The sequence below is a fragment of the Rousettus aegyptiacus genome, unplaced genomic scaffold (genome assembly GCF_014176215.1).
Source record: "Rousettus aegyptiacus isolate mRouAeg1 unplaced genomic scaffold, mRouAeg1.p scaffold_m13_p_1, whole genome shotgun sequence".
Lineage (NCBI taxonomy): Eukaryota > Metazoa > Chordata > Mammalia > Chiroptera > Pteropodidae > Rousettus > Rousettus aegyptiacus.
Window position 1 is genome coordinate 39,959,491 of NW_023416284.1, and position 24,125 is coordinate 39,983,615.

Below are 24,125 nucleotides of genomic sequence, written 5' to 3' on the forward strand. Positions count from 1 at the left end.
TCCGGGATGTGTGTGGGAATTCTGTGCTCCGCCTCCTTTGGCTGGGATGGCTGGCCAGCTGACCCAGTCCTACAGTGGGAGGATGAGTTGGGAGATTGTGGGAGCACAGAGGTTATGTCAGGAAAGTCTTTCCAGAAACAATAGGAAGAAAAATCCAGTCTTTAGGAAAAATAAGTCTAACATCTTGAGTAGAAAAAGATTTTAGAGGTCCGGCCATAGAGCTTACCTCTGTGGACTTTGCTGCCATCTCCTGATTAGCAAATACATTCATATTTACATCATGTATATTTTATTTATTATACACACACATGTATATAAAATCCTAAAAATTCTCAATGATTTCAATTAATCTTAAGCCCACCATGAGCCCACAGCCTCAGGGAGTTGGCTTCTTGCTGCCTGGCAGACCCCCAGATTCCTGCTAAATTCTCATCTCCGCTCCGATGACCCCCTTCCCCATCCTGGAAAATTGTTCTTTCATCATTTGAGCACTTAACTATGTCCAAGATACTGGTCTCAATTCCAGCGATCTAGCAATGGACAAAACAAAGAGTCTCTGCCCTCATGGAGCTTATGTTCTAGCAGGGAAGACAGACCATAATCAAGCTACTTAATAACACAGTGCCGGGAGGGCATGAGGAAATAAGAGACGGTAATAAGGAGTGTTGTGCATAAGTTGTTGTTTTTCTAAGGGATGGTCAAGAAAGCCACCGTAGGAAGGGGATGTTTGTACAGAGACTTAGAATGAGAGAGAGTTGTCCTGTGGACATCGAGGAGGAAGTGACCCAGACAGAAGGAACAGCATGGGTGAGGGCCCTGAAGCAGATCGAAGAAAGAGGAAAAAGGCCAGGGTAATGTGTGGCCAGGAGGAGAGGAAGATCAGGGCGGGCACCAGTCTTGGAGGGTCTTGTCAGCCATTCTAAGGGCTTAGGCTCTTGCTCAGAGAAATTGGAAACCACTGGTGGGATTAATTATATCGTCTCATAGTACGTCCCTTGTCTTGGTATATCTGTTACAGAATTGACCCCCTTTATCTCTTTCTCACCCATCTTCCCTTTGAGACATGAATACCAGGACAGAATCTGATCCATCTCCGTGTTCCCTGGGCCCAACAAAGCACTTAATAAATGTTTGTTGAACTGAACTTGAACCAAATGGCAGGTAACGACTAGCAAGAAGCCTGGGAAATCTGAGCAAAAAGGTCTCATGAGTTGATCTATATGGTGTTTTGGCCCCCCTGGGGCTTTTGGCTACTGCACTAGCAGGCAGAGACAGTGAAATCCTTTACAGAACCAGAAAATCTTATCGAACCAGGAAGTGCAGGGGTTGGGGAGGGGACGCCCACTGCTGCCTTCACATCAGGTGTGTCTGCTGCTGGGGCTGCTTGCTGGCTCCACACAGTGAGTGCCCCAGTCTTGCTCCCTAACCAAGGTGTGTCCTTGTCCTGCGCAGGCATGCCTGTCGTCCTGTCGCAAGAGGTGGAGTCTGTTCTTGTGGGCGCTGCTATTCTGGGTGCCTGTGCCTCGGGGGATTTCGCTTCTGTACAGGTATGTGAAGACCAAGGGGTGGGCCATGGCCCCTCCCCGTCTGAGACTGTCCTTCCTCCTGACAGCAGCTCACATCTTGCAAAACACATACAGGATATAATTAAGAAATGATAGGTTCCAGCCAGTGAAAGCACAAATGCTTCTAGCCTCAGACGTATTTATTGCAGTTTTTATTTGACTTGGCCTCTGTTAGTGTTGGTTGTTCTGTTTTTCTGTTGATTTTCTTTTTTCTCTTTTAAAATAGCTCTGAAATGATTTCTTTGACATTTTCCCTTGACCATTTTCCTTTTAGCAAGTGAAACAGGTAAGGTTCAAAACTTAAGTTTTTCATGTAAATTTCAGATTTGCATTTGCTTATTTTATTTCCACCCACCATTTTCCAAATACCTTTGCGTCCTCTATCAACAAGAGACACAAATGAAAATTTTAGTAAAAAGGGAATTCAAGGGGAAAATAAGGAACAAAGATATAGGAAGAAGGAAACAACTTGGTGGCTGTGATTGAGTATACAATTTGACTCTGAGCTTCCTGGTAGCCAAGACAAAAAGAACACATGGTAAGTTGCATAACTCCTATTTTCAAAAAGAGGAAACGTACTAGTTTCTTGTAGGAGACAGAGCTTTTCCTCCTACAAGATTGCAAAAGACACTTCACACATGGGTTTTATGGAGAGACTTACAGACTTACATAAAGGTAGAGAAGCAGCCTAGGTAGATGTTAAGAGCACAGGCTGCATGGAATCAGTCTGCCAGGGTTCAGATTTCAGTTTGACTGCCTACCAGCTCTGTGACCTGACCATTCTTCTCTCCTCTCCATTTCTTTATCAATAATAATAATAAATAGCACATTATGATTACTTTCCCTGGATCAGGAATGTACATTTAGTCCCACAACGGCTGTATTATTCTCATTTTATAGTTGAGCAACTTGAGGCGTAAGTTTGCCTAAGTTGAAACAGCCAGTAAATGCCTGAACAAAGTCTCAGCTGAGAGTTCAGGAAATATTTGTTCAGCTCAGCATCAGAGAGTTTAAATGACTTGCCCAAGGTCTCAAGATCAGGACTACAAGCCAGGTTTTCTACCAGTTACCCAGTAATTTACTGTGGCCCTCTTATGTACCAAGAGCTATGCCAAGTGCTTTTCATATGATCTTCCTAATACAACAATGCATGGGCAACAGAGATCGAGAAAGGTGACCGAACTTAAGGGTACACTGTTAAAAGCACACAGATGCAAAAGTCTGATTCTAATATCTGTGCTCTTTGTACCACATTTTGGGAAGTGCAGTATACTACATACTGCCCAAGCCTCTGGAAATGATGATGCCTGTGAACTATCCCTTCCAAGGATTGAATCCATTCATGAGTGTTAGTGGATTTTAACTGAAGTTTTTAAACAAAGATGGTAGAGTTGAATTATCAACATCTGGATTTTCTGAAACTGAGAAACATCACAAGGAGATATTTATTTATTATTGAAATGTCAGTGGCTTACCAATTATTATTCTAACATCGTCAACTTACGAAGATTTTTTTCACAACTAGATACTTTGCCCTTTCTGGAACAAATTGTTATTGCTAAAATGAAACAATAGAGATGCTTGCAAAGGCCCTGCATAGGTCGCGTCACATTATAGACTGAATGTTTTTGTCCTCTCAAAATTCATATGCTGAATGAAGCCCTAACTTTCAATGTGATAGTATTTGAAGGTGGAGTCTTTGGGAGGTAATTAGGATTAAATGAGGTCATGCGGGTGGGTCCCTCATGGTGGGTTAGTGCCCTTATGAGACGAGACACCAGAGAGCTGGTGCACACATGCTCTCTAGCTCGCTTACGTTCTCTCTCTCTTGCTCTCTGTCTTGCTCTCCCCCTTTCTCTGCCATGTGAGGCACAGCAAAAAGGTGGCCCTTTGCAAGTCAGCAAGAGGGTTCTTACCAGAACCTGACCATACTGGCACTTTGATCTTGAACTTTCAACCTCCAGAACTACAAGATAATAAATTCCTATTATTTAAAAACCCCATCTATGGTATTTCATTATGATAGCTCAAGCAGACTAAGACACCTCATTTAATTTTGACGGTCTTCATGCCTGCAAAATAGATGTTTTTATTTTTGTATTATGTATGAGGAAACCAAGGTTCAGAAAGGTTTTAAGTAATTTGCCCAGGACTACAGTTAATAAGGGACAGAAGCAGAATTGGAACCAAGGTTTCTCTGGGTCTATATCCTATCCCGGTTTTCATTCTGTTCTACTTTGTTGAGTTTTTTTTCCTTTTTTCTTAAAATATTTTTTTGGCTTCTTAAATGTTTCAAGGTTTATTTTTTGAAATGTCATTGCTCACAAATCCAGAGACAATCTGAAGTCTGAACATGTATAGTAATATGACAGGATGGGACAGTTCCATCAAAAACTCATCCCATGACCGATGGCACCTCCTTGATATCTTAGTCAAACTGAAGGAAGTTTCTAGCTCCAAGAGGATTCCACTCACAATTCCACACTGACATCTTCATTGCATGTGATTTTCTTTTAATCCTTTGGAACAGAATCTAAGATATGGTGCATCAAATATTGGCATTGGTGACTTGAATAGCAGCTGTGAAGCACACATCTGAAAGATAAGCTCATATCTCCTCTTTAACCCCAGTATATTGCCTCTTCTGACTGTTTTGGGGAGATACTGTAACCTAGTAAAGACAACCACAGCTGGGAGAGATCTGCGATCTTATCTGTCCTCAAATGCCTGAGAGAATCCATGTGGTATTGACTTCCATGCTTACTTGTTGTGTATCCTCAGACAATGTCACCTGGCCTCTCCAGATGCTCCTTTTATTTATTTCCTTTCAAAAAAATGTTTACAAAGAATTGACATTCATGTGAAGACTGTTGAGATGAAGAGCCTTTGAAAGCTCTGATGACCTCCATGAGCCCTAGGTATAATTATCAACATTGTTCTAATGATTATGTTTGGAACTGCTTCGGAAATATAAATGCATGTAGACTTGGCTTCATTCACCCCTTTCCAAAGAGACCTGGCCAACCTGTGCGCCCTAGGCTTGAGGACCAGCTCAGGGTTGTGCGAAGTTGAGGTGAAACAGAATTGCTTACTCCCTGTGATTCATAATTTTCATCCTGTACTTCAATTCAGTTTTTTTTTTGTTTTTTTTTTTTTTTGAACTTCAAAGATCCTAGCTTGGTCTTCAGGGTGTCTGCCACTCCTTTCTTTAAGAAAACTGAGCAATTCTTGCCAGAAGCTCAATAATTCCAGCAAACCAGATGTTTTGTCTTCTAGACCAGGGGTCCCCAACCTCCAGACCATGGACCGGTACTGGTCTGAGGCCTGTTAAGAACCAGGCTGCCCAGCAGGAGGTGAACAGTAAGCGAGTGAATGAAGCTTCATCGCTGTTTGCAACCGCTCCCCAGCACCAGCATCACTGCCTCAGCTCTACCTCAGATCATCAGGCATTAGATTCTCATAGGAGCACCAGTCACTGAAGCCAAATGGTTGAAGACCACCATTCTAGACCACACATCTGGTGGTTGAATGGTGTGCAGACTGCAGTAGACCAAGCCAGAGTCTTCTCCTCCACTGTAAAGAAAGTCTAGGAAGAGTCCAGAGGACCCAGGCTCCAGACCTAGGGAAGAAGCCTGGGGAGACGGGATTTCCCAGTTTCCTAGGCCCATGAACGGATGACTTCAACTAGGGGTAAAGCTCTATACCTTTCATTGGTGACGCCAATTAATCAGGACTGACATTTGTGGGTTTTACTTACAGCCATTGCAAATGTCTATCTATTTTAGTTCTGAGAAAGTTTTATCAGATACAGGGAGAGGTACAGTGGATGGAATTTTCTGAAGGCCATTGCTATTCCAAATTTTGAAACCTGCTGACAGTTCCAAACTTCTACTTCCTGTTTTTTTTATCTGTTCATATTCTCATTCTCATAGTTTCTCTCTTCCCCTTGCCCTTTCCGGCAGTGCCTTCCTTTAGACATCTAAAGTCTCCCTACTATTTTCTTTTTAAATTAGGATCTCACAGAGGGTACTGATATAGCCATCCATCCTCACTAACGAGTAGAATGATGAATGACATCTTGAATTATCCCTCTCCAGAAATGGTATTCTTGTTTGAGCAATTTTAAAACTGTATCTCCAGTAGACAGTTTGACAAGAATCATGTCATGGTCATCTTTACATTGTAGCTTAATCAAAAAAATGGAATCAAATTACATATATACCACTGGTAAAACTTCAGCTGTTGAGTAGGTGGGAGAGGATGAAAGGAAGAGAAGCTTCCTCCCTCCTTTTATTGGTGGGAGTATAGAATCCAGACAATCTTGACCTCTGTGATCTTCTCATCTGACCACTCCCTCACCCCTTGAAAGTCACCCATCGCTCCCTTAGCTTTCAATGCACTCCAAAGTTACCTTCTCTAATTCTGAATATCCTGGAAAGCAAAACATTACAATTAGAAGTTAGGAGCATCTCATAATACTTATGTAGACTCCGGACCCTAGAAAATGAACAAACTAGAAAAAAAAAAAAATTTATGAAATAGCAACGTGCTTACATTTTCTAAACACAGGCAGTAGAGAGGTTCTAAGAAAGCAAAGGAATCATAAAACAAGAAACTGGTTTCAAAATGCTGTGAGAAAAAACTCAATCAGATGGCAAAGAAGCAGAAGCACAACATGGTTTTCTACTTTACTGCCTTCAGGCCCCTGAGCATATCATGAGCTTTCTGCCATTTCTTATGAGACAGTTATTTTTAACAAGACTGTACAAAACAAGCTCTAATTCTAACAGTGCTATTTATCTTGACACCCACCCCTACCTGACCCCTTCCCCCCCAAAAAGCAGTGAAGGGAACATCTAAAGCAAAAATCAGCAAAAGAAGACAGTGACAAAAGATTAAAATGAATTCAGCAATCAACTTAAGGCAAGTAACAATGTAAAGAAAATAAGCCCTAGGAATCAACCAATTCATCAAACCTTTCTTCCTCCCACGGTGTGAGGGCTGCTGCCTCATAAACCATTGACTCCGTGTGCTCCCACCATCAACTTTCCCTGTCACGTTCCAGACAGGCTCCTGCGTCTCGCAGACCAATACATGTAAGTGGCCAGTTGAGAGCCCTGATTACTCACTCTTTCTGTAATGTGTGCCCGCAAGATAAACCATCCACTCTGACCACTGTGGTCTGCCCTCAAGGTCAGTCCTTGCAGACATCTTCATTGCTTAGCCAAAAGCTCTCCTTCTATTCTTTTTCATGAAGTTTACTTCATTTAGAGCCGGCTCAATTCATCACCTATTAAGTCCTTCGGAGCCTGTGATTTTGTATACGATATGATACATTTCCATTCAGTTTTATTTTGTAAGAGTCAACTTTTTGTGATTTTTTAGTTCTGTTTGGCTGTCACCACAAATACCAGATTTATAATTGCAAAGTAAAGCTGATTATCATGACTTCAGTTTCTGGAGGTTTATAATGAATGCTCAAAAATATGACACCATCTCATTTTAGGGTACATTCAATCATAAATTGCTTTTTTTCCCCTGGACTACAATTAATAATTCACAGTCATCGAGAAAAAGAAAATTCAGTTGAGCTGAAAGAAATATATGAGAATACTGATCTTACTACCCTAAAAATAACCAGTCTTTAAGATTCTGGTTGCTATTCTTTAGGTTTTTTTAAACATGTTTTTAAATCATTGTTCACTTTTTTAAATGACAAAAATGTATTCATACAATGCATACTGTTTTACAACACTGTCCCCAACCCCAAAACATATAGTAAACATCTTTATTTATTGTGTTTATAGGCTGCACAATTTTCTACCCTATAGACTAGATGAGATATTTCACCAGTCCCCTGTTTTGAATATTTAGGTTGTCTCTATTGTTTTTAAAAAAAGCCGCAACTAACATCTCTGTAGCTAAGCTTTTGCACACACACTAAATTATGCCCATAAAATACATTGTGAGCATAATGGTTTGTCAAAAGTTTTCCTAACTTTTAGGATTTCAATACATATTAATACTTTGTCTTCCCACCAGTAGTATATGAAAATTCAGGACTACACTTCTTGTGTACAAGGAGTCTTTTGCGGTGAATTTTAGTTCAGTTTAGCTTATCCCCAGACCTCTTATAATCCTATTCATTTCACATATGGTCCTGATATTATCAACTTTTTTTAGCTACCTTTTGCCCTTTGCTGCATAAGCATGTGTTTCTGGAGATGTGAGATTCTGGTTTCTAATTAAATTGATTCAGATTTCTGATTGAATTTTCGGAGTGTCCTGTCCCATATGTCAGTGCCTCATAGAAAGTCAACAGAAAACCCTGGATTGGTAATTAATAGTCTAAAGAAAGATTGAATTAAGAATGTGATGCTGACCCTAACATTCGTTATACTTATTGCCACACCTGGTTAACAACAATACATTCATACTTTTCCAGAATTGTTCGTCTGAAAAACAAATAAAGCAGCAAACCTAGGTTCCGTTTAATTGTAAATCTCTTTGTTCCAATCTACCCTGTAGAATTGGAAACAGGGATGTCCAAGTCAAAACATTAGCTCAAATTTAGAATTCTATTTTCAGGAAATGATTTCAATATATAAGATATAAAACATTTGACTCTCCTATTCATTACAGGGTGATCCAGGCACAGGGCCTGTTACACGCCTGTTACTTCCCATCCCTTGCCTTTCATAGAATTCTTACAGCAACCAGTAGGTCTTAATAGTCCTCACTAGCACATGAGGACTCGGAAGCATGGAGAGGTCATATAGCCTTGCTTGATACAAAGCCCATACTTTTTTATTCCATCAAAATATATCCTATTAATATATATCCATTACTTGGGAAAGTCATAGATTCCAATATGACAACTCAGCTGCTCTTTACTGAGTGGTGTGGTTTATAGACAAAATCACCTCCACACATTTGTCAGCATTGCTTGGTTGAATATTGAATATAGATATAAAAACAAGTAATGTGCTCTCTTCGATTTGGAAATTTTCTAATTCTTTTTATACTGTGCTTACCAGTATTGTTTTGTTTCATTTGCTTTTAATTATAATCTGCCTATTTGCTTTTGATAGAGGTGGCTATAACAAAAGTACTTTAATTAAAAGACAATTTTTTGTAGTATTGTAATTAACATGAAAACTTAGGCTAACGAAATTTTTCCCAAATACCCTTCTCCCCTTGAGGTTCTCACTCAGGAACTTAAGAATTGTGCTGTTATAAAAGCAAAAATGGCCAAATATCAACTGAGTCCTTTAGAAACTTAGAAGGGTTACAGAACTGTATTTCTAAAAGAAAGTTAACCTAACTCCTTGACTTCATTTTGTTCAAGACAACATTTTATGCTGGTGAAGATATGAAAAATATGTAAGATCTTTTCACAGAAAGAAATGCTTATAAGTAATTAGTTCTTCATTCTATTTATCATTTATGCTTTTACATTTCATTAAAAAAATTCCTTATCGGGAATGAATAGATTGGGTATTTTATTCCTTTACACTAGAATAACTCATAGATAGAGGGTCCATGCTGTATAAGCTTAATATTCAACACAGTGAATTAAGCAATGGAACCAAATAAGAGATTAGGAAAGACAAGACCTTTAGTTAAGTCAGAAATTTTTTGTGATTGGAAAAAAAAAGCCGTGAAAAATGAGTACACACACACACACATATATACATACATACCGCATACTATTGGACAAAGTTTGATTCAGGGTTATGTAATGTATAGAGGTCTTATTGAAGTCTACAAAGAGTTTTGTTCACAGCATTGAGGCAAATGATCAAGAATTATGCAAAAAGGAAAAAAGTCATTATTACACTTCCTTATTGGAGGTATTTGGTTCTTTGTAGTAAACCATAAAAAAGTACAGTGGGTTCAGAAACCTAAGTGGAGTGTCTTTAATCATGCATATCAAAGAAACTTGAATATTTAAAAATTTGATACGATGTTAAAAGTTGTATGTAAGGAAATTTCCTATACTCTTATAATAATTTTACAAATGAGGAAAGAGGGCGAGAGAGGTTAAGTGACTTAGCAAAGCCAATGGCTAGAAAGGAATGAAGCCAGGAACCAAGACCTAGGCTAAGATTTCAAAGCCAAGGATTGTTCAACTTAATCACATATGGAAATGGACTCATCTGGGGCTGAGTGTGACTGCCATTATTTGAAAAACTAGTATCAGAAACAGATGACTAGAATTAGGATGCATAATAAAATGTCACTGAGTTAGTCAAGGCCTCCACAGAGGGCACCCTCAAATTAAGATAATTTTAGAATTTAGAAGATGGACTGTTTATAAGATTAGGAAATTGCCATGGGGGATGTGATGCCCTGCAGTTTGTAACAGCTGGACCTGAGGAGGTGAGGACAGAGCACAGTTACTGGAACCCCAGAGCAGAGGGCTGTAGGAGACAACTGAGTCAGCTGGCTTGCCAGTGACCCTAGGGGGAGAGAGCTGGGTTTTTGACACCATTCTCCTCCCCTCCTCTGATCTCCTGCGGGGTTCTCCGTTGGCTGGACTCAAAGTCAGAGAGCAAGGGTGGTCTTTGGTGTAGTCTGAACAAGTGAGCCTGGCTAGGCTCAGAGAAGGGTGGGGAGGGGTCCTCAGGATCACACACAGATGTCCAATGCAGGAATTCAGGCTAAGGTGCTCGGGTCAGTCTCCTGACCAGGGGTCCCCTCTGAATAGTTCGTTAATAGATTTGCAATGAGATAAGGTGGGAATGTATCAGAATGTAAATCAATTACTTTTTTTTTTTTAACATGTTGTGCTCACCCAACATTTTATTCATAGCAGAACGTTCTCAGTGAAGGGATCAATGTGTTTGTTCACATTCTGGGGCAAGCTTCTTGTGTCATTCTGGACGTCCCCTTTGAGTAGCGCCGATTAGACTCCACAGCTCTGCAGATAATAACAGACATGCTGGAGTCCTCAAAAGAGACTCCTTTGTCCCTGCTTTCGTTTTCTGCCTTACCTGTGCTAAAGACAAGAAAACTAATACTTCTTTGTACCTCCTCTGAGCGGGGCACTGCGCTAAAGTAGTTTAGATATTTAATTCTTGAATGTAAGGCTGTTCACCTCATCTTTGTAGATAGGAAGCTGAGGCTCAGAAAGTTTAAGTAACGTGCCCATGGTATAACTGCAAGTGGCAGAGCTAGCAATCAGGTCCCGATCTGACTCCAGTGTCTATGCTCTTCTTATGTCTCAACTGCCCCAGGGCAGTGCTTACCTGTATCTGACATTAATACCCAGGAAACACTGCAGCCTTACAGGGGGAATGCCTTGTTTGGAGACCCATGGCTGGTTTCAGTAACAACCAAGTCATGGCTTCTTGGCATAGACATGTCCCAACTCCCAAAAAATCAGCACCATTTACGACGTCTGATGTGATTCCACTTAGCAAGGCCTTTCCCAGCTCATCCAGCCAGATCAGAAAGCAAAGTTAGTTTCCAAGCGGCTCTTGTCTATTTCCATCGCTTCTTAAACCTGAGAGATGAGGAAGAAGATGGAGAGAAAGGATCCATGAGAGGGATGCATTTCAGAAGTGATATTAATTGGCTGGGCAAAACAAGAGAAGGAAATAAAATAGCTGCTCCTTACTAAGTAAGGCATCTTCTTTCCTTATCTCATTAAAAATTTAAAGCACTCTTGGTTTAAGTAGGGCAAATTAGTAATTAAGTGCTATATAATCAACTTGTATAAACATAATATTGAAGGGGAGGCCAAATTAATCACTCCGCTGGCTTGTTTTTATCCCCATTAATGCACTTTTTTCTTGGGTCCTTCCTGTGATGTCAGGATGCATTTTCTGCTCACCTCTCCTGCAGGAGGTCGGGTAGGCTGTGATAGCTCGCTGACAGATGACAGTTGGCTAGATCTGGAAAAGGCATGTATCTGGGCCTTGATTCAAGCAGGTGATGAGGTTCTCTGTTTAATTCTTTAAGCCAAGGTTCATCAGCAGGAGCCTGCTATGTGACAGGGACAAGGCCTAGATGGTAGCAAGACAAACAATTATACACATCTCATACCCATAGAATTCTCAGTCCAGTGGGGAGGAGGTGGCCACGGACACATACAGTTATGAAAAAGTCAGCGCTAAAGGTAATGACAAAGACCATGGGGGTCTTGGCTTGGGCTCAAATCACAACTCTGCCACTTACCTGGGTTAAGTTACTTAATTTCTATGTGCCTCAGAATCTTCATCTGTAAAATATGACAATATTATCTGCATTGTAGATATATTATCTCACGACTCATGTTGTAAGGAGTAAACATGTTAGTATATGTAGTGTGAAATAGTGTTTACTGAGTGATGGCTGTCACTTGTTTACTATAGTTTCTATACAATGAGATAATGGAGCAGCAAGGAAGGGGTGTCTTCCACCATCTTGAGGACAGAAAAAGCCCTTCTAAGAAGGCATATTTGAACTGTGCTATCTAGGATTAGCTAGTGATGGAGGCTGTAGAGCTGGAACTTGGGGGTGAGCGGTCTTGTGACCCCAGTTCTTCTCTTAATCTTTTCAGTGGGGTGCCTTCTCTGAAAGCAGAGGAAGGAACATGTGCCTCAGTCCTGCACAAATCTCTCTCCATTTTACCTCAAAACAGTAAATACTAGCCATAATTACTGGATCCTCAGTTATGTGGTATTGTGGCAGCTCCCTGCCAAGTATGGGGTCGGAGGGTAGAAGAGGGTAAGTGAGCTCAATCCACTGTGGGCTAAAAAGGATAAAAAGAAATCAGATGGGACAGAAGAGAGAAAGTATCCCTCAAAGTAGTCACTTTGTTACACTCCAGAATCATGGCTTCTCCTTGGCTTGCCAGCTGTGTGGATGAACCTGGACAGGCAAGGCCCTTAATTCCTCTGAGCCTCAGTTCCATAGTTAACTGACCCCACTGAGTTGCTGCAAAGATTCTGTGAATGAAAGCACATTTAGCAAAATGCCTGGCATACAGAAAGTACTATTGTTATTTCCTGTATTAATGTAATCCTCACAACAAATCTCTGAAGTAGGTGGCATCATTGTTCCTCTTTATAAAGCAGGAAATTGAGGCATTAGAACATTGATAAACTGGCCTAAGGTCACGAAGATGGCTAGTGGTGGAACAGGTTTGAAACTCAGGTGGTCTGGCTCCAGATCCAGGCTCTGTTACTCTCCTACAGCCTGGTGCTTAAGAGGCACCTAGAGCTAGATTTACATATTAGATGATAGATATAGGGCAGATGTCACTAGGTTATGTCGGGCCCTTCACTCTCTTGTGAGGAAGAAGTTCTGTCTGCTGCTTGAGGGAACGGTGGGGTTGAGCTCACAGCCGTGGTAATCCTTTAGCAGGTGGGGTAGGTAGGGCAGGTAGGGCAGCCCAGCATGACTCTCCAAGAATGCTCAGTCCTTGGATGCAGTGGGAATGCAGCTGCTTACACTGATCTTGACAGTTTTTCTTAGAGAAGAAAATAATTTGTTTATTTGTTTATCATTCATATTCCACTTCCACAAAGGATTTGATGAAGCTTATAATAAATGACTAAGCAGAATAAAACTGAGAAAATGAAACTCTCAAGTCTGAAACTGTGTAGAAATGAAAATACAATAACCACATAGGCTGGAGGGGGTGGGGAGGAGGAGGGTGTCTTCATATTTATATGTCTTCAAGTGCCTGGTAGTACACGTAACATAGGAAGAAACCAGCAGAGGATCAGATGGTTTGATTCTATACCAGACTGGAGAATGTATGCTCTGCCTAAGGACACTGAAATTTAAAGTGTTTTAATCCTGGATTGGTGAGTGCCAACCCAAACAGATTTATGGGACAGGTTTGGCCTATGGGTCTCTGACCCATAAATAAAGGGATTACTTTGAGCTTCCAGGCAGCCAAGACAAAACTGGGAAATATGTCAAGTCATATAGTGTTCACAGAGTCAAAGAAGTATAACGGTTCTCCAAAGAGACCACATTTTCTCTGGTACCAAATTCTCAAATTGCCATACCTTTAAAAACTAATCTAGAAATAGTTTCATGGAACTTTCACAGAAGAAGCAGAAGAATGCATCGCATGCTACCTTGTTAAGAAGCCAGAGCATGATTCTGAAATTTCAATTCTGGTTAAGGATCACCTGGGTCTATAAGTTTCTGGAGATGTTGTTTGTCCCTGGAGTAGAACTGAGAATACGCAGCATATATAGATGGATGGCAAGTCCCTCCACCTCTCTTCCTTGAATATCCGTCCCTCAGCCAGCTTTACAAACAGAGCTGTGTGGCTGACCTAGAAGTGTCTTAGAGGACCTCAGTACTAAAGCTTTTTACCCGCCTGGCATCAGGGAAGTGCTAAAATGAAGCACCCATCAACTGAGAAGGGCAACAGATGTTGAAGCATATCGAATGTCAGTAAACAGCAAGCCTACAGAGGCCACTGGACTTGGCATCCTCTTAGCAAAAATACCCTGTTGCCTTCAAGAGAGAACGCCATGGACCTTTATAAACTACATTAAGTGATGTACTTGTTTTTTAATCTCTACTTTTTTTTAAGGGCAAATTTAATGCTTACAGAGTGTTCTAGGCTTTCAGCCCTGGAAATCTGGGTCTTCAAAATATCCTCCCAGTAATTTTGAAAAGTTTTATGTTCAACTTATCTAGCACCCTCCCTTTTACTGTTAACAGTATGACTCATATTATAAGTAATAAATAGGACCATAGTTAAGAGCATAGACTCTGATATCACATAAATCTGGGTTTTAATCCTGAGGTCAAATGCTACAGCCATGCATTAGGTCAAACCTGTCTAAGCTTGTTTCCTTATTTGTTAAAAATAAGACTGTTAAGAATATGTACCTCAAAAGATTGTTGTGAAAATTAAATTAGATAATATGTATAAAATATTTACCATGGTTACTGGTATGAATAAACTATTATCGAGTTCTATAAAATTATAGCGATATTTATGTCGCTAACTACCATTGCTGTTAGCTGGCTGTCAATCACATGCTATGCTAGTGCTTTACATGTATAGATATCGCCACAGATGTTTACACGTATACATGTAAAGATAGCTGGGCCTGCCATTTGCCTGTTTGCTCTCAGATGGCTTATTCACCCGTCCTCTGCTGTGTATTACATTTCCCAGGCTCCCTTGCAACTGGCCCCTGGGTAGATTTGGCCAATGGGAGATACAGGTAGAAGATCGATGTGCAGAAATGAGGGAGAAGTCGGGAGATTTCTCCCTTCACTACAGTAGCAGCTCCTATGTGATTCTAGCTCTTAGCCTCTCCATTTCAGGTTCCAGTTCTGGCCACTCAGCCCTTCTTTGGTTTCAGCTCCAGCCTGACATCTCCAGCTCCTGGTCACACCACAACCTTCTGTTGTCCCTTGATCCCTAAAAAGGGAGCAGCTTTCTGCTGTTGCTGATCTCTGAGTTGCTTCAACATCACCTATCCGGCTTCTTGGTTTCTTCTGTCACCTTGAAACCGATTTCTTGTATTAAAATCTTTCTGTTGAAAGACCTAGAATAGTTTCTTTTCTCCTTACTGGGCTCTGGTATGGTTGCTTTTAATATTAAAAGAGAAGAGAAGTCAGTCCTTAATTCACTTCCCTTCCTTGCTCCCTATTGGAATGAGCTAGGCCAACTGGAGAAGAGGTAGCTGGTTATCATGGAGAGCAGTTCACTTTATCTAAGTGAAGGCCGAATGACAAGAAATTAACCTAAGCATCTCTAGTGAATATCTAACTCCGAGTTAGGCATTGAGGTCAGTAGTTTTATGTAGCTTACCACCTTTCTAAGGAGACAAGACTTGATTACAATTCAGAGCCAGGCACATTTAAGATAGTATCTAGTAAAAGGAAATAGCAACTTCTCTTTCTTGAGCTGGAGTTGTGGAACATTTGCTATTCTAAGTGAGTCACTGTAGTACGTGTGATTATTCTTGTCCTTCAAATGAGGAAATGGAGGCTCAGAGTCACACAGCTATTAAATGGTGTTAGGAGTTTAACTTAAGTCTATATGTCTCAGAGTCTCTATTTATTAGAGACTTAGATCTGTTGCTCAGTTTTCCAAGCTTTCTGTTTCAAAGTAGATAGTAAAAAGGCTGCATTCATAATTCCTATAGTTTTCTTCTGGAGGTTTCTTTATAGAAACAATATTTAACTTTTCTTAACTTTTACAATAGGTTGATGTGGAAAGTTTATTGTTTTCATTTTTACAAATGAGGAAACAGACCTAGAAAATTAAAATAACTTACCCAAGGTCATACTTGGTGTTAATTTTCAAGCTGGATTGGAATGCAGGTTGTTGTGTCCCCAAGAACACACTCTTTCTACTGGTAACATCAAAGTACTGGATTATATAGCATAGGGCCAAGTGTTTTTTACAAATTAAAAAAATAAAAAGCAAACAAACCCAGGTACCCCACCTTCAAGGAGCTGACAGTCAGGCTGCATAAATAAAAACGAAGCAACCTGAAACCAGAGAGTGCCATTATATAATCTACTGTCTGGTAACAGCTACAAGCGGAAAGGAGAAGTGTGGTTCTGTATAAGAAGTGGGACTTGAAATGTGAACTTAAGACAAGCAGAGAAGCAGCAGGAAGAGGGCTTTTCAGATGAAGGTGCTAGTGACAACAAAGGAATAAATGTGAACAGAAAGGAGAGCAGGTCCACTCCTGGGAAGGCTCCCAGTTTCAGAGTAGCAAAAGAGAAAGCTGGATGTGTAAGGACTACAGTTGGTTGGGGGTGGGGGCTGTTAACTATAAATAGATCAGTTGGAAACTTGATCAGGAGTCTTGGAAGGATCCTTTGCCTGACGTCCTCTGACTCTATTGTTTTAAAAAATATATATCACAGGCTAATAGCCTCACTTTTTAAAAATCAACAACATTAAGTGCTTCCTAGATGATAATACTGCTTCCTGCTTAAGAAAAATCACCTGTGAATTAGTTCAGCCAAGGAGTAATAACAAAGGTTTGTTACTTATTTCCAACAGCTTTGAAGAGTCCCTGAAATAGAAGGGGAGCACTCTTTACCCAGTCCCTAGAAAGCTATCCTATTTCACTAGAGTGCATTTGTGTGTAGCGTGTTGTACCATATCAAGTCTGAGAATTTCAGGATAAAGAAGGCAGCTTCTCAGACAATGGCATTGAGATATGAGAAGCAAGCAATGCGCTTCACACCAGCTCAAAATCTTTCTCCTCTTCCCTCCATCACACCCTCCCTGTCGACTGACCTTTGGCCATGAGGAGCCTGTGTGTTGGATGGCGTAGATCAGAGTGGAATTCCTACGAAGCTGGCCTTGTCAGTTTCACCTGTCAGCATCTCTGATAAGGAGGGATCCTGACAGACCAGACTGGTTTAGACAATTGGATTACAGCAGTTGTCTTCATCTCCACAAGACTAACCACTACAGATGCCGGAGGAGAAATATATTGACAATCCTAAACTGGGAATTCCAGCAAGTGCTTAAATAGCAGGCTTCAGTGAGTCCAGCATATTGTAGTGTGGTTGGGAGCTAGGACCCCTCTCTTCAAGGGGTTCCTAAAACTGATAGCAGAAATGATTCGTGTAGTATGCACCAGCCACAATTTATACACTTTCTGTGTATTAAAGTTACTTAATCCCCACAATGATCCCGTGAGGTCCTGATATTAGTTGCCCTTTGTGGACAAGAACACTGAATCTCAAAGAAGTTAAGTAGTTTCTAAGGTCACATAGCCAGTAAGATAGGAACCCAGACATTCTAACCCTCTGGTCTGCTCTCTGGGAAAATACTGAAACCCATCTGTAAAGTTGGTTTGGGAAACTCTGCTTGGGAAGGCCAACCTCTATACTTTCCTACCGCCTGTGCTTATCTCTAGCACTACCTGTAGATGCTTCAGTGTCTGCTTGCCCCACTCCAGTGTGAGCTTCCAGGTAAGAGTCCAAGTCGGCCTCCCCCTTACCCAGGAGTAGGTGCCAGATAAACGTATGTTGTGCCAAACTGGAATTGAAGTTTTACAGATACTTCGTGGTCTTCCTGGAGCTGGCTAAGAAGGCAGCCACTTGTGGGTGGTCACACAGAAAGTCGGCCACTGAAAGCAACGGTGCTGCTGTGGATGGGTGTGGATTGAAAATTTTAACAGGTGAAAGCAAGAAATCTACATCTTTGGGCCTCAGATTCCTCATCTTTAAACTGAAAGAATCAAGTCTGCTTTTCAGAAAATTTAAAGGAGTGAAACGTTTGGGAAGCTAGTGTATAAAACAGAGAGAAGGTTATTTCACGATGACCCTGTTGCTCCCTCCCTTTCTCCATAATGTGGCGTCTTTGGAGGGTCTCTGCTGAGCATAAGCAGCACTGGGTTAGATTGTTTCAAAGGAAATAACCCAAAATATATTTAAAAAGCTACTGCTAATACTTAATAATACAATAATAATAAAATAGCTTCAAATGGGTGATCCCGGCCATTGAGAAAGGTAGGTTTGAGGGCTCTGTGCCTTTGTGAGTCCTAGATGCTCAGTGCTCCTGAAGAGAGAGCTGTCAGCTTGGCCTGGTTGTGTACCAGTGGGGAAGCTAAAGCCTGTGGGTCTCATCCTCCTCGTCTGAAAACAGACTCCATGGTGTGGCACCGGTAAATTAGAAATTCTATCCGGCAACTCTTGGAGACTGATTTTCCGTCTAGGGATCTGACCTCTTGCTTTACCAGCAGAGGGGATCAGACTGTTCTGGGAGGAGTCAGTGGGCAAGCTCTCTGAAAGGCCTTGCCTTTCTTTTTCTTTTTCATTCTTTTTCAACCGTATATTTCAAAGAGAATTTCTGATTACACTGGGGGCTTAACACCACCAGTTCGAATCCTCCTTGACACTTAGAGCATTGAGATAGCCATGCCATCCCCCATAATCAGTGCTTTGTGCTAGAAGATTACTGAAGATTTAATTCCATTTATGTTACTGGATTTATACAAAACCCCTTTAGAGTCATGAATGAATGCCCCATTTCCTTTACTTTTGTAAGTTTTTACAGACCCCCTCATGTGACTGCCTCAAGGATAAGAATCTTGCTTTAGTTAGTTCCATATCTCTAGTGTCGAGCACAGAGATTGAGATAGAGTAGCTGCTTGGTAAATATTTGTGCATCCATTCAACAGATATCCCCCTGTGTACATTAATGAACAAATTAACCGTTGTCCCAGTTCTCATCGCATTTACAGTTGAGTAGAAGAGACAGTTAAAAATAAACAAACAAACAAATAAATAAATACAAATAAATATATCTTGTGTTAAAGGCTATATCGCATTTACAGTTGAGTAGAAAGACAGTTAAAAATAAACAAACAAACAAATAAATAAATACAAATAAATATATCTTGTGTTAAAGGCTATCAATGGAAGAATAAATTAAAATACTTGATAAATGAATGAAAGTAAAATGACCCCAACTCCCAAACTTAAATTTCTGTCTCATCTCATCTCTCTGTAAATAATTATTGCTATTATTTTAATAATTACAACTGCTACCATTTATTGTATTCTCATTACATTCCAAGCTCTGTGCTAGTATCCTTCTATTTATTACATCAAATTTTCCAGATAACCTTGTCAGTTAGGTTTTCTTATACCTTACTCCATATGAAAAAAACAACACCCAGCAAAGATAATTAACTCGTTCGTGCTCGGAATCCTGATAAGTGTCAGAGATGAAATTTAAATGAAGTTGATTCAACAGAGCCTCTGCTCTGAGTAAAAGGGGGAAAAATATCCAAAGATTACTGCCAAGGATCCAACAGGGGTTCTTATTTGAGGAACACTCCATCATACCATGTGGCAAAAGGTTCGGTTATGTTAGGTGATAGGATTAAAAAGACCAAACTCTGCTGGAGAGTGAGAGAGAAAAGGAGGAAGATAGTGTTCTTGAACTGGCCATCTTATCAGCCTAGCAATAATAAAACCATCACCATGGTAACAGGAACTCTAATTAATGGCAGATGTTGAGTCACTTTAAAAACCACACCAACAGAATGCCGAGATGGTGCTGTAAACCTCTCTCCCCTGCAACAGCTGAAATAATCATGCTACAGCCTTAGAGAGACCCATCTTTCAAGGGTGGAGCAAACTCTGGACTTGGCATCAGAAAACTTGCATCTGAGCCCCAAATCTACTCTTTCTGAGGTCTTTTGCCTTGAGTAATCAGTTCATCAAAAGTGGGAGGTCGTTATTATTTTGTATTATTATTATTACTGCTGCTGCTACTACTACTACTAATAGTAGTAGTAGTAGTAGTAGTAGTAGTAGTAGTAGTAGTAGTAGTAGTAGTAGCAGCTTCCTGAGATTCAATTTCAAGATCTACAAAATGGAGAAGTAATCTGTCTAAAGCATTGTCAGGAGATTTAAATAGAATTAAAGACATGGAGGTGCTTAGTAAATTATAAAGTAACTCACAAATAAAAACTATTAAGAGCAGGAAGGCAGCCTGATGTGGTAGAAGGAGCTTGCTTTGGAATCAGACAGCTGCGGCTATATACTTACTGCTTCACTTAAACACTCAGAGCTTCTATTTCTTAATCAGTAAACTTTCTTAGTATAAATTTGTAAAATGCTCTACCTATCTTCCAAAATGTCTTATTTAACCTCTGTGCACTTCAGTTTCCACGTCTGTAAAATGAAAATTACACTAGAACTTCCCTCATAAGGTGGTTGTAAGGATTAAATACATTAGTACAGGAAGGACAAATAATGCCAAGCACAGTATGCTGTAAATTTTGATGGTGATGGAGGAGGAGGAGGAGGAGAAAAGGAGACAGGAAGGGGAAGAAGAACAATTGCAGTGATGTGTATGCATAGAACTGTGAAAGCTCTGAGATGTGATACAGATGAGGACATTTGTAGTCTCTGTCAAAATACTTTTGGTCAGTTCCTGGACTGGTCAGCTCATTCATACATCTACTAGTTTTCTCAGAGGTTCTATTGTTGATGTCACCTTTTTTGTCCAGTTGTGTATGCTTGTCTCTCCTGATTCCTGGCTATGCAGTTTAAGTGGAAGAAGGAGACCCAGAACAGAGAATTGATAAGAATCATGAAAAACATTTGCTCAGAGCCTATAATTGTCTATAGGTGAGGATTTCTCAAACTTGTCTGTTGGTATATTAAAACATATTCCTGGAAATAATTTGTTTGGATAATGCATATTTAGTTAACTAGATATCGTTATAGCAAGACTTCTTATAAGACTTTAATATGTAAACACACATAGTGAATTTCCTGGGTTGTGGAAGCATGTAGAATGTAGTCTTTCCCAAATTTGCTTAACCAAAGAAGTAGTTTTTCATGGAAAATCTAACTTTGCTTAAGTTTCAAGGACCAAACATTGGGAAATTCTGTTACAAGCCCGTGGTCAGGACCATCATCCATACAAGTAATATGAAAACTCCTGTCAATCCTCCCATTAATTCATGTGCCCATTTAACAAATTAGAAGAGCACCAATACTGTATTTGGCAGAGACCTGTGTGCTAGATGGTAGAGAAACAACAAGTAAGACCGATACATTTCCCACCCTTTTGGAGCTTTTGTGGGCCTGCTGCAGTAAGGAAGAGATTGCCTGGCAATTTCAATACAGTGTGACAAGTGAACAGAAAGCATGAGGTGCCATAGCACCAGGCACAGGCGTTTCATATCCAACTTGGTGGGTCAAAGAACATTTCCCAGAGGAAGTAACTTCTAAGCTGAGATCTACAGGAACAATTACAGTTTTGTAAAACATTTCTAACACGCTTTCCCATGCATTGGCATATTGCCTCCTCACAGCAATCTTCCTAGTTAGATACAGTGAGTGGAAAAAGCTGTCATGACTGCCACTTAATGAGCTCCTACACAGGTTAGGCACTGCGCTAGGCGTTTTTTTCACTATAGCTTTTAATCTTTATAACAATGAGTAGTAGCCTGAGTTTAAACTGAAAAGTTGAGGCTCAGCTTAAGGTTTCACAGAGCTTCACATGTAGTTAGCACAAAACCTGGACTTGAACTCTGATCTGCATGATTCCAAAGAGTCTCCCATTGTCCCGTGGTCCACCATGCTGTGTCTGGATAGTGGCTCATCTCTGACAAAGTTTGCCCCAGAATAAGAAATGTAGAAGAGTAAGCAGAACATCATAAATGTTTTTCTTCTTAAATGATTTATTATCCTGACTAGTATACTTCCCAAGTAGTTGGTGTAGAAAGTCCTGTGCTTTTTTTTTTATATTACATTGTTATGAGAATTTTTTTTTTTTTTTGCGTTCTTAGTTGGCAAAATAAAAATTTTTTAACCCTATGCCAGTCTCCAAAGTAATTTGGAAGGGTAATTTGGACATCTTGGAAATATCTCTTTGCAACTTTATGGAACACACCCATTCTAAAGATGAGAGGAATATTGACCAGCACATTGCTCTAGGGTCTGTTGGTTCAAACTTGGGTGAGTGACTAAGTTCTATAGGCTCGAATGGCTAGTAGCCATAAGTGATAAAGTAGGATAATGTGGCACCTCCCATAATGCACACATACGCCAGTGGCATTCACAATGATTTTAGCTGGCACGTGGACAATCTTTTTCTAATAGTTATATATTTATCTTAACATATATTGGGGGGAAAAAAAAAAAACATAACCAGCACCAAACCTGGGTTTTTATGGGCTTTTTGCTTAGAGAAAAGCAATTTTTAAAAAGAACGAAAGGAGTTTATTCAGATTTTAGAAAAATATGACGTAATACTACAGGTAGTACTCGTATATGGAAACAATTGTGAAGATGGTAAGTGAATTATTAAAATTTGTGATATAATAATATGTGTTAAAGTGTCTTATACACAGAAGGCCCCAGTAAATGCTTCCTTCCTTTCAGATAAGCTTGGCTAGCAAGTGGCAGAGCCCACGACTATGCCTCAGTCTCGGACTCCCAGTCCAGTGCTCCTTCCAGGGCACCCTTAACTCTCTGCTTCTTGTCTGCCTTCTTCACCCTGCTTTCTTCCTTCCTCCTTGTGCTCAACTCCTGGGGAAAATGTAGTGAGTAGGTATTTCAGAAGTGCCTGAAGTATAAAGAAAGCATATCCAACAGAGCAGAAAGTGTTAGCGTTTGCAAAAACTGGAATCGGAATCTGATAATTGAAAGGGCCTTCGGAGATCATCCCGCTCAGTCCCTCCTTTTTACAGCTGAAAAAGTTGAGACCTGGAAAAGGGAAGTGTTTTGTTCATGGCCAGAGAGCTCTTTGCTGGTCAAACCAGGGTGAGAAGTCATATAAAACATGCAGATGTAAAAGCTTACATGTTAAGCGCGCGCGCGCACACGCACACACACACACACACACACACACACACACACACACACACACAACTATTTCCTCCAGACTTCCTGCTTTCCAGACCGGTAGCTGGGATGTAACACAGAAGGACTTTCACTTCTACAAATCTAAAAAATTGGAAGGTGATGCTTCATACTGTGCCAGGCGAGAGAATATTGTAAATGACTACTGGAGAGGGAGTTCCTGGTTGTATTCTTTCTTTTGTTTGTTAGTTTGTTTTAATTGTGGTAAAATACACATAACATAAAATTGACCATTTTTAAATGGATGGTTCAGTAGTGTTAAGTATTATGCACATTATTGCACAACCAATATCCAGAATTCTTTTCTTCTTGCAAAACTGAAACTCTATACCCATTAAACAATTCCTCATTTCCCCCTTTCTCCAGGCCCTGGCAACAACCATTCTACTTTTTGTCTCCATGAATTTGACTACTCTAAGCCCTTCATATAAGTAGACTCATATAGTATTTGTCCTTTGGCGACTGGCTTATTTCACTTAGCATAATGTCCTCAGGCTTCATCCATGTGGTAGCATAAGTTAAAATTCCCTTTCTTTCTGGTTGTATTCTTGATGCAACACAGCCTGCCCCTTGTGGTCCCTGATTGCACCTATCATTGCTATGAAGACTTTGGCACTTTTAACATTTTAGTGACTTCTGGCCAGTACGGGGAATAGCCCAGTTGTAGACAATGAGAAGCAGTGTCTGAGGAGGACTCAGCTTCTCTTCCTCCTGTCTTTTGCAAGTAGGTGACAAGGGAGATAAATGATACTGCATGCTGTGTACCCCATCTTCACTCAAAATTTCCTTCATTGCTCCTGCCCTAAGTCTTTATTCATCCACAGAGGAGTGGGGATATGGTGATTAGAGGTTTAAAAGAGTGGACTTTCAAGTAAAAGAATCTTAGGCTCTAGCGTAACCTCTTTAACTTATTAAATGTACGATCTCAAATAATGTGATGAACTTCCCAGAAACTCTGTTGTACCATCTGTAAGTGAACAGAATTATATCTGTGTCAGAAAAAGCTTTTACTCCTCCGCCCCCCTTTTGAGGTATAAGGTATTCTTTTCTGTACTTTTCTGGATTTAAATTTAATTTATCAAATTAAAAAATAATAATAGTAGGACCTCTTCCACTGGGTTGTGTAGAGATGCAATGGGATGTTGTCTGACATTTTGGCCACTCTGCAATGTTTTGTTCCAGCCTGAGGATTTTAGGGAAACTCATAATACTGGAAAGGACAAAATGCTC

General features: G+C 40.3%; 1 protein-coding gene across 14 annotated transcripts in view; it reads left to right on the forward strand.

Annotated features, from left to right (window-relative positions):
• The window catches only part of FGGY (FGGY carbohydrate kinase domain containing), a 401,184-nt gene that overhangs the window by 293,122 nt on the left and 83,937 nt on the right, over positions 1 to 24,125 (forward strand). For all 14 annotated transcript variants that reach the window (XR_001598827.2, XR_004955141.1, XR_004955142.1 and 11 more), the window contains one exon: positions 1,453 to 1,547. Coding sequence is in view for 10 of the 14 variants with exons in the window: in XM_016159901.2 (XP_016015387.1) it covers positions 1,453 to 1,547 (95 nt within the window). In the remaining 4 variants the exon portion in view is untranslated. The remainder of the gene's footprint in view (positions 1 to 1,452; positions 1,548 to 24,125) is intronic.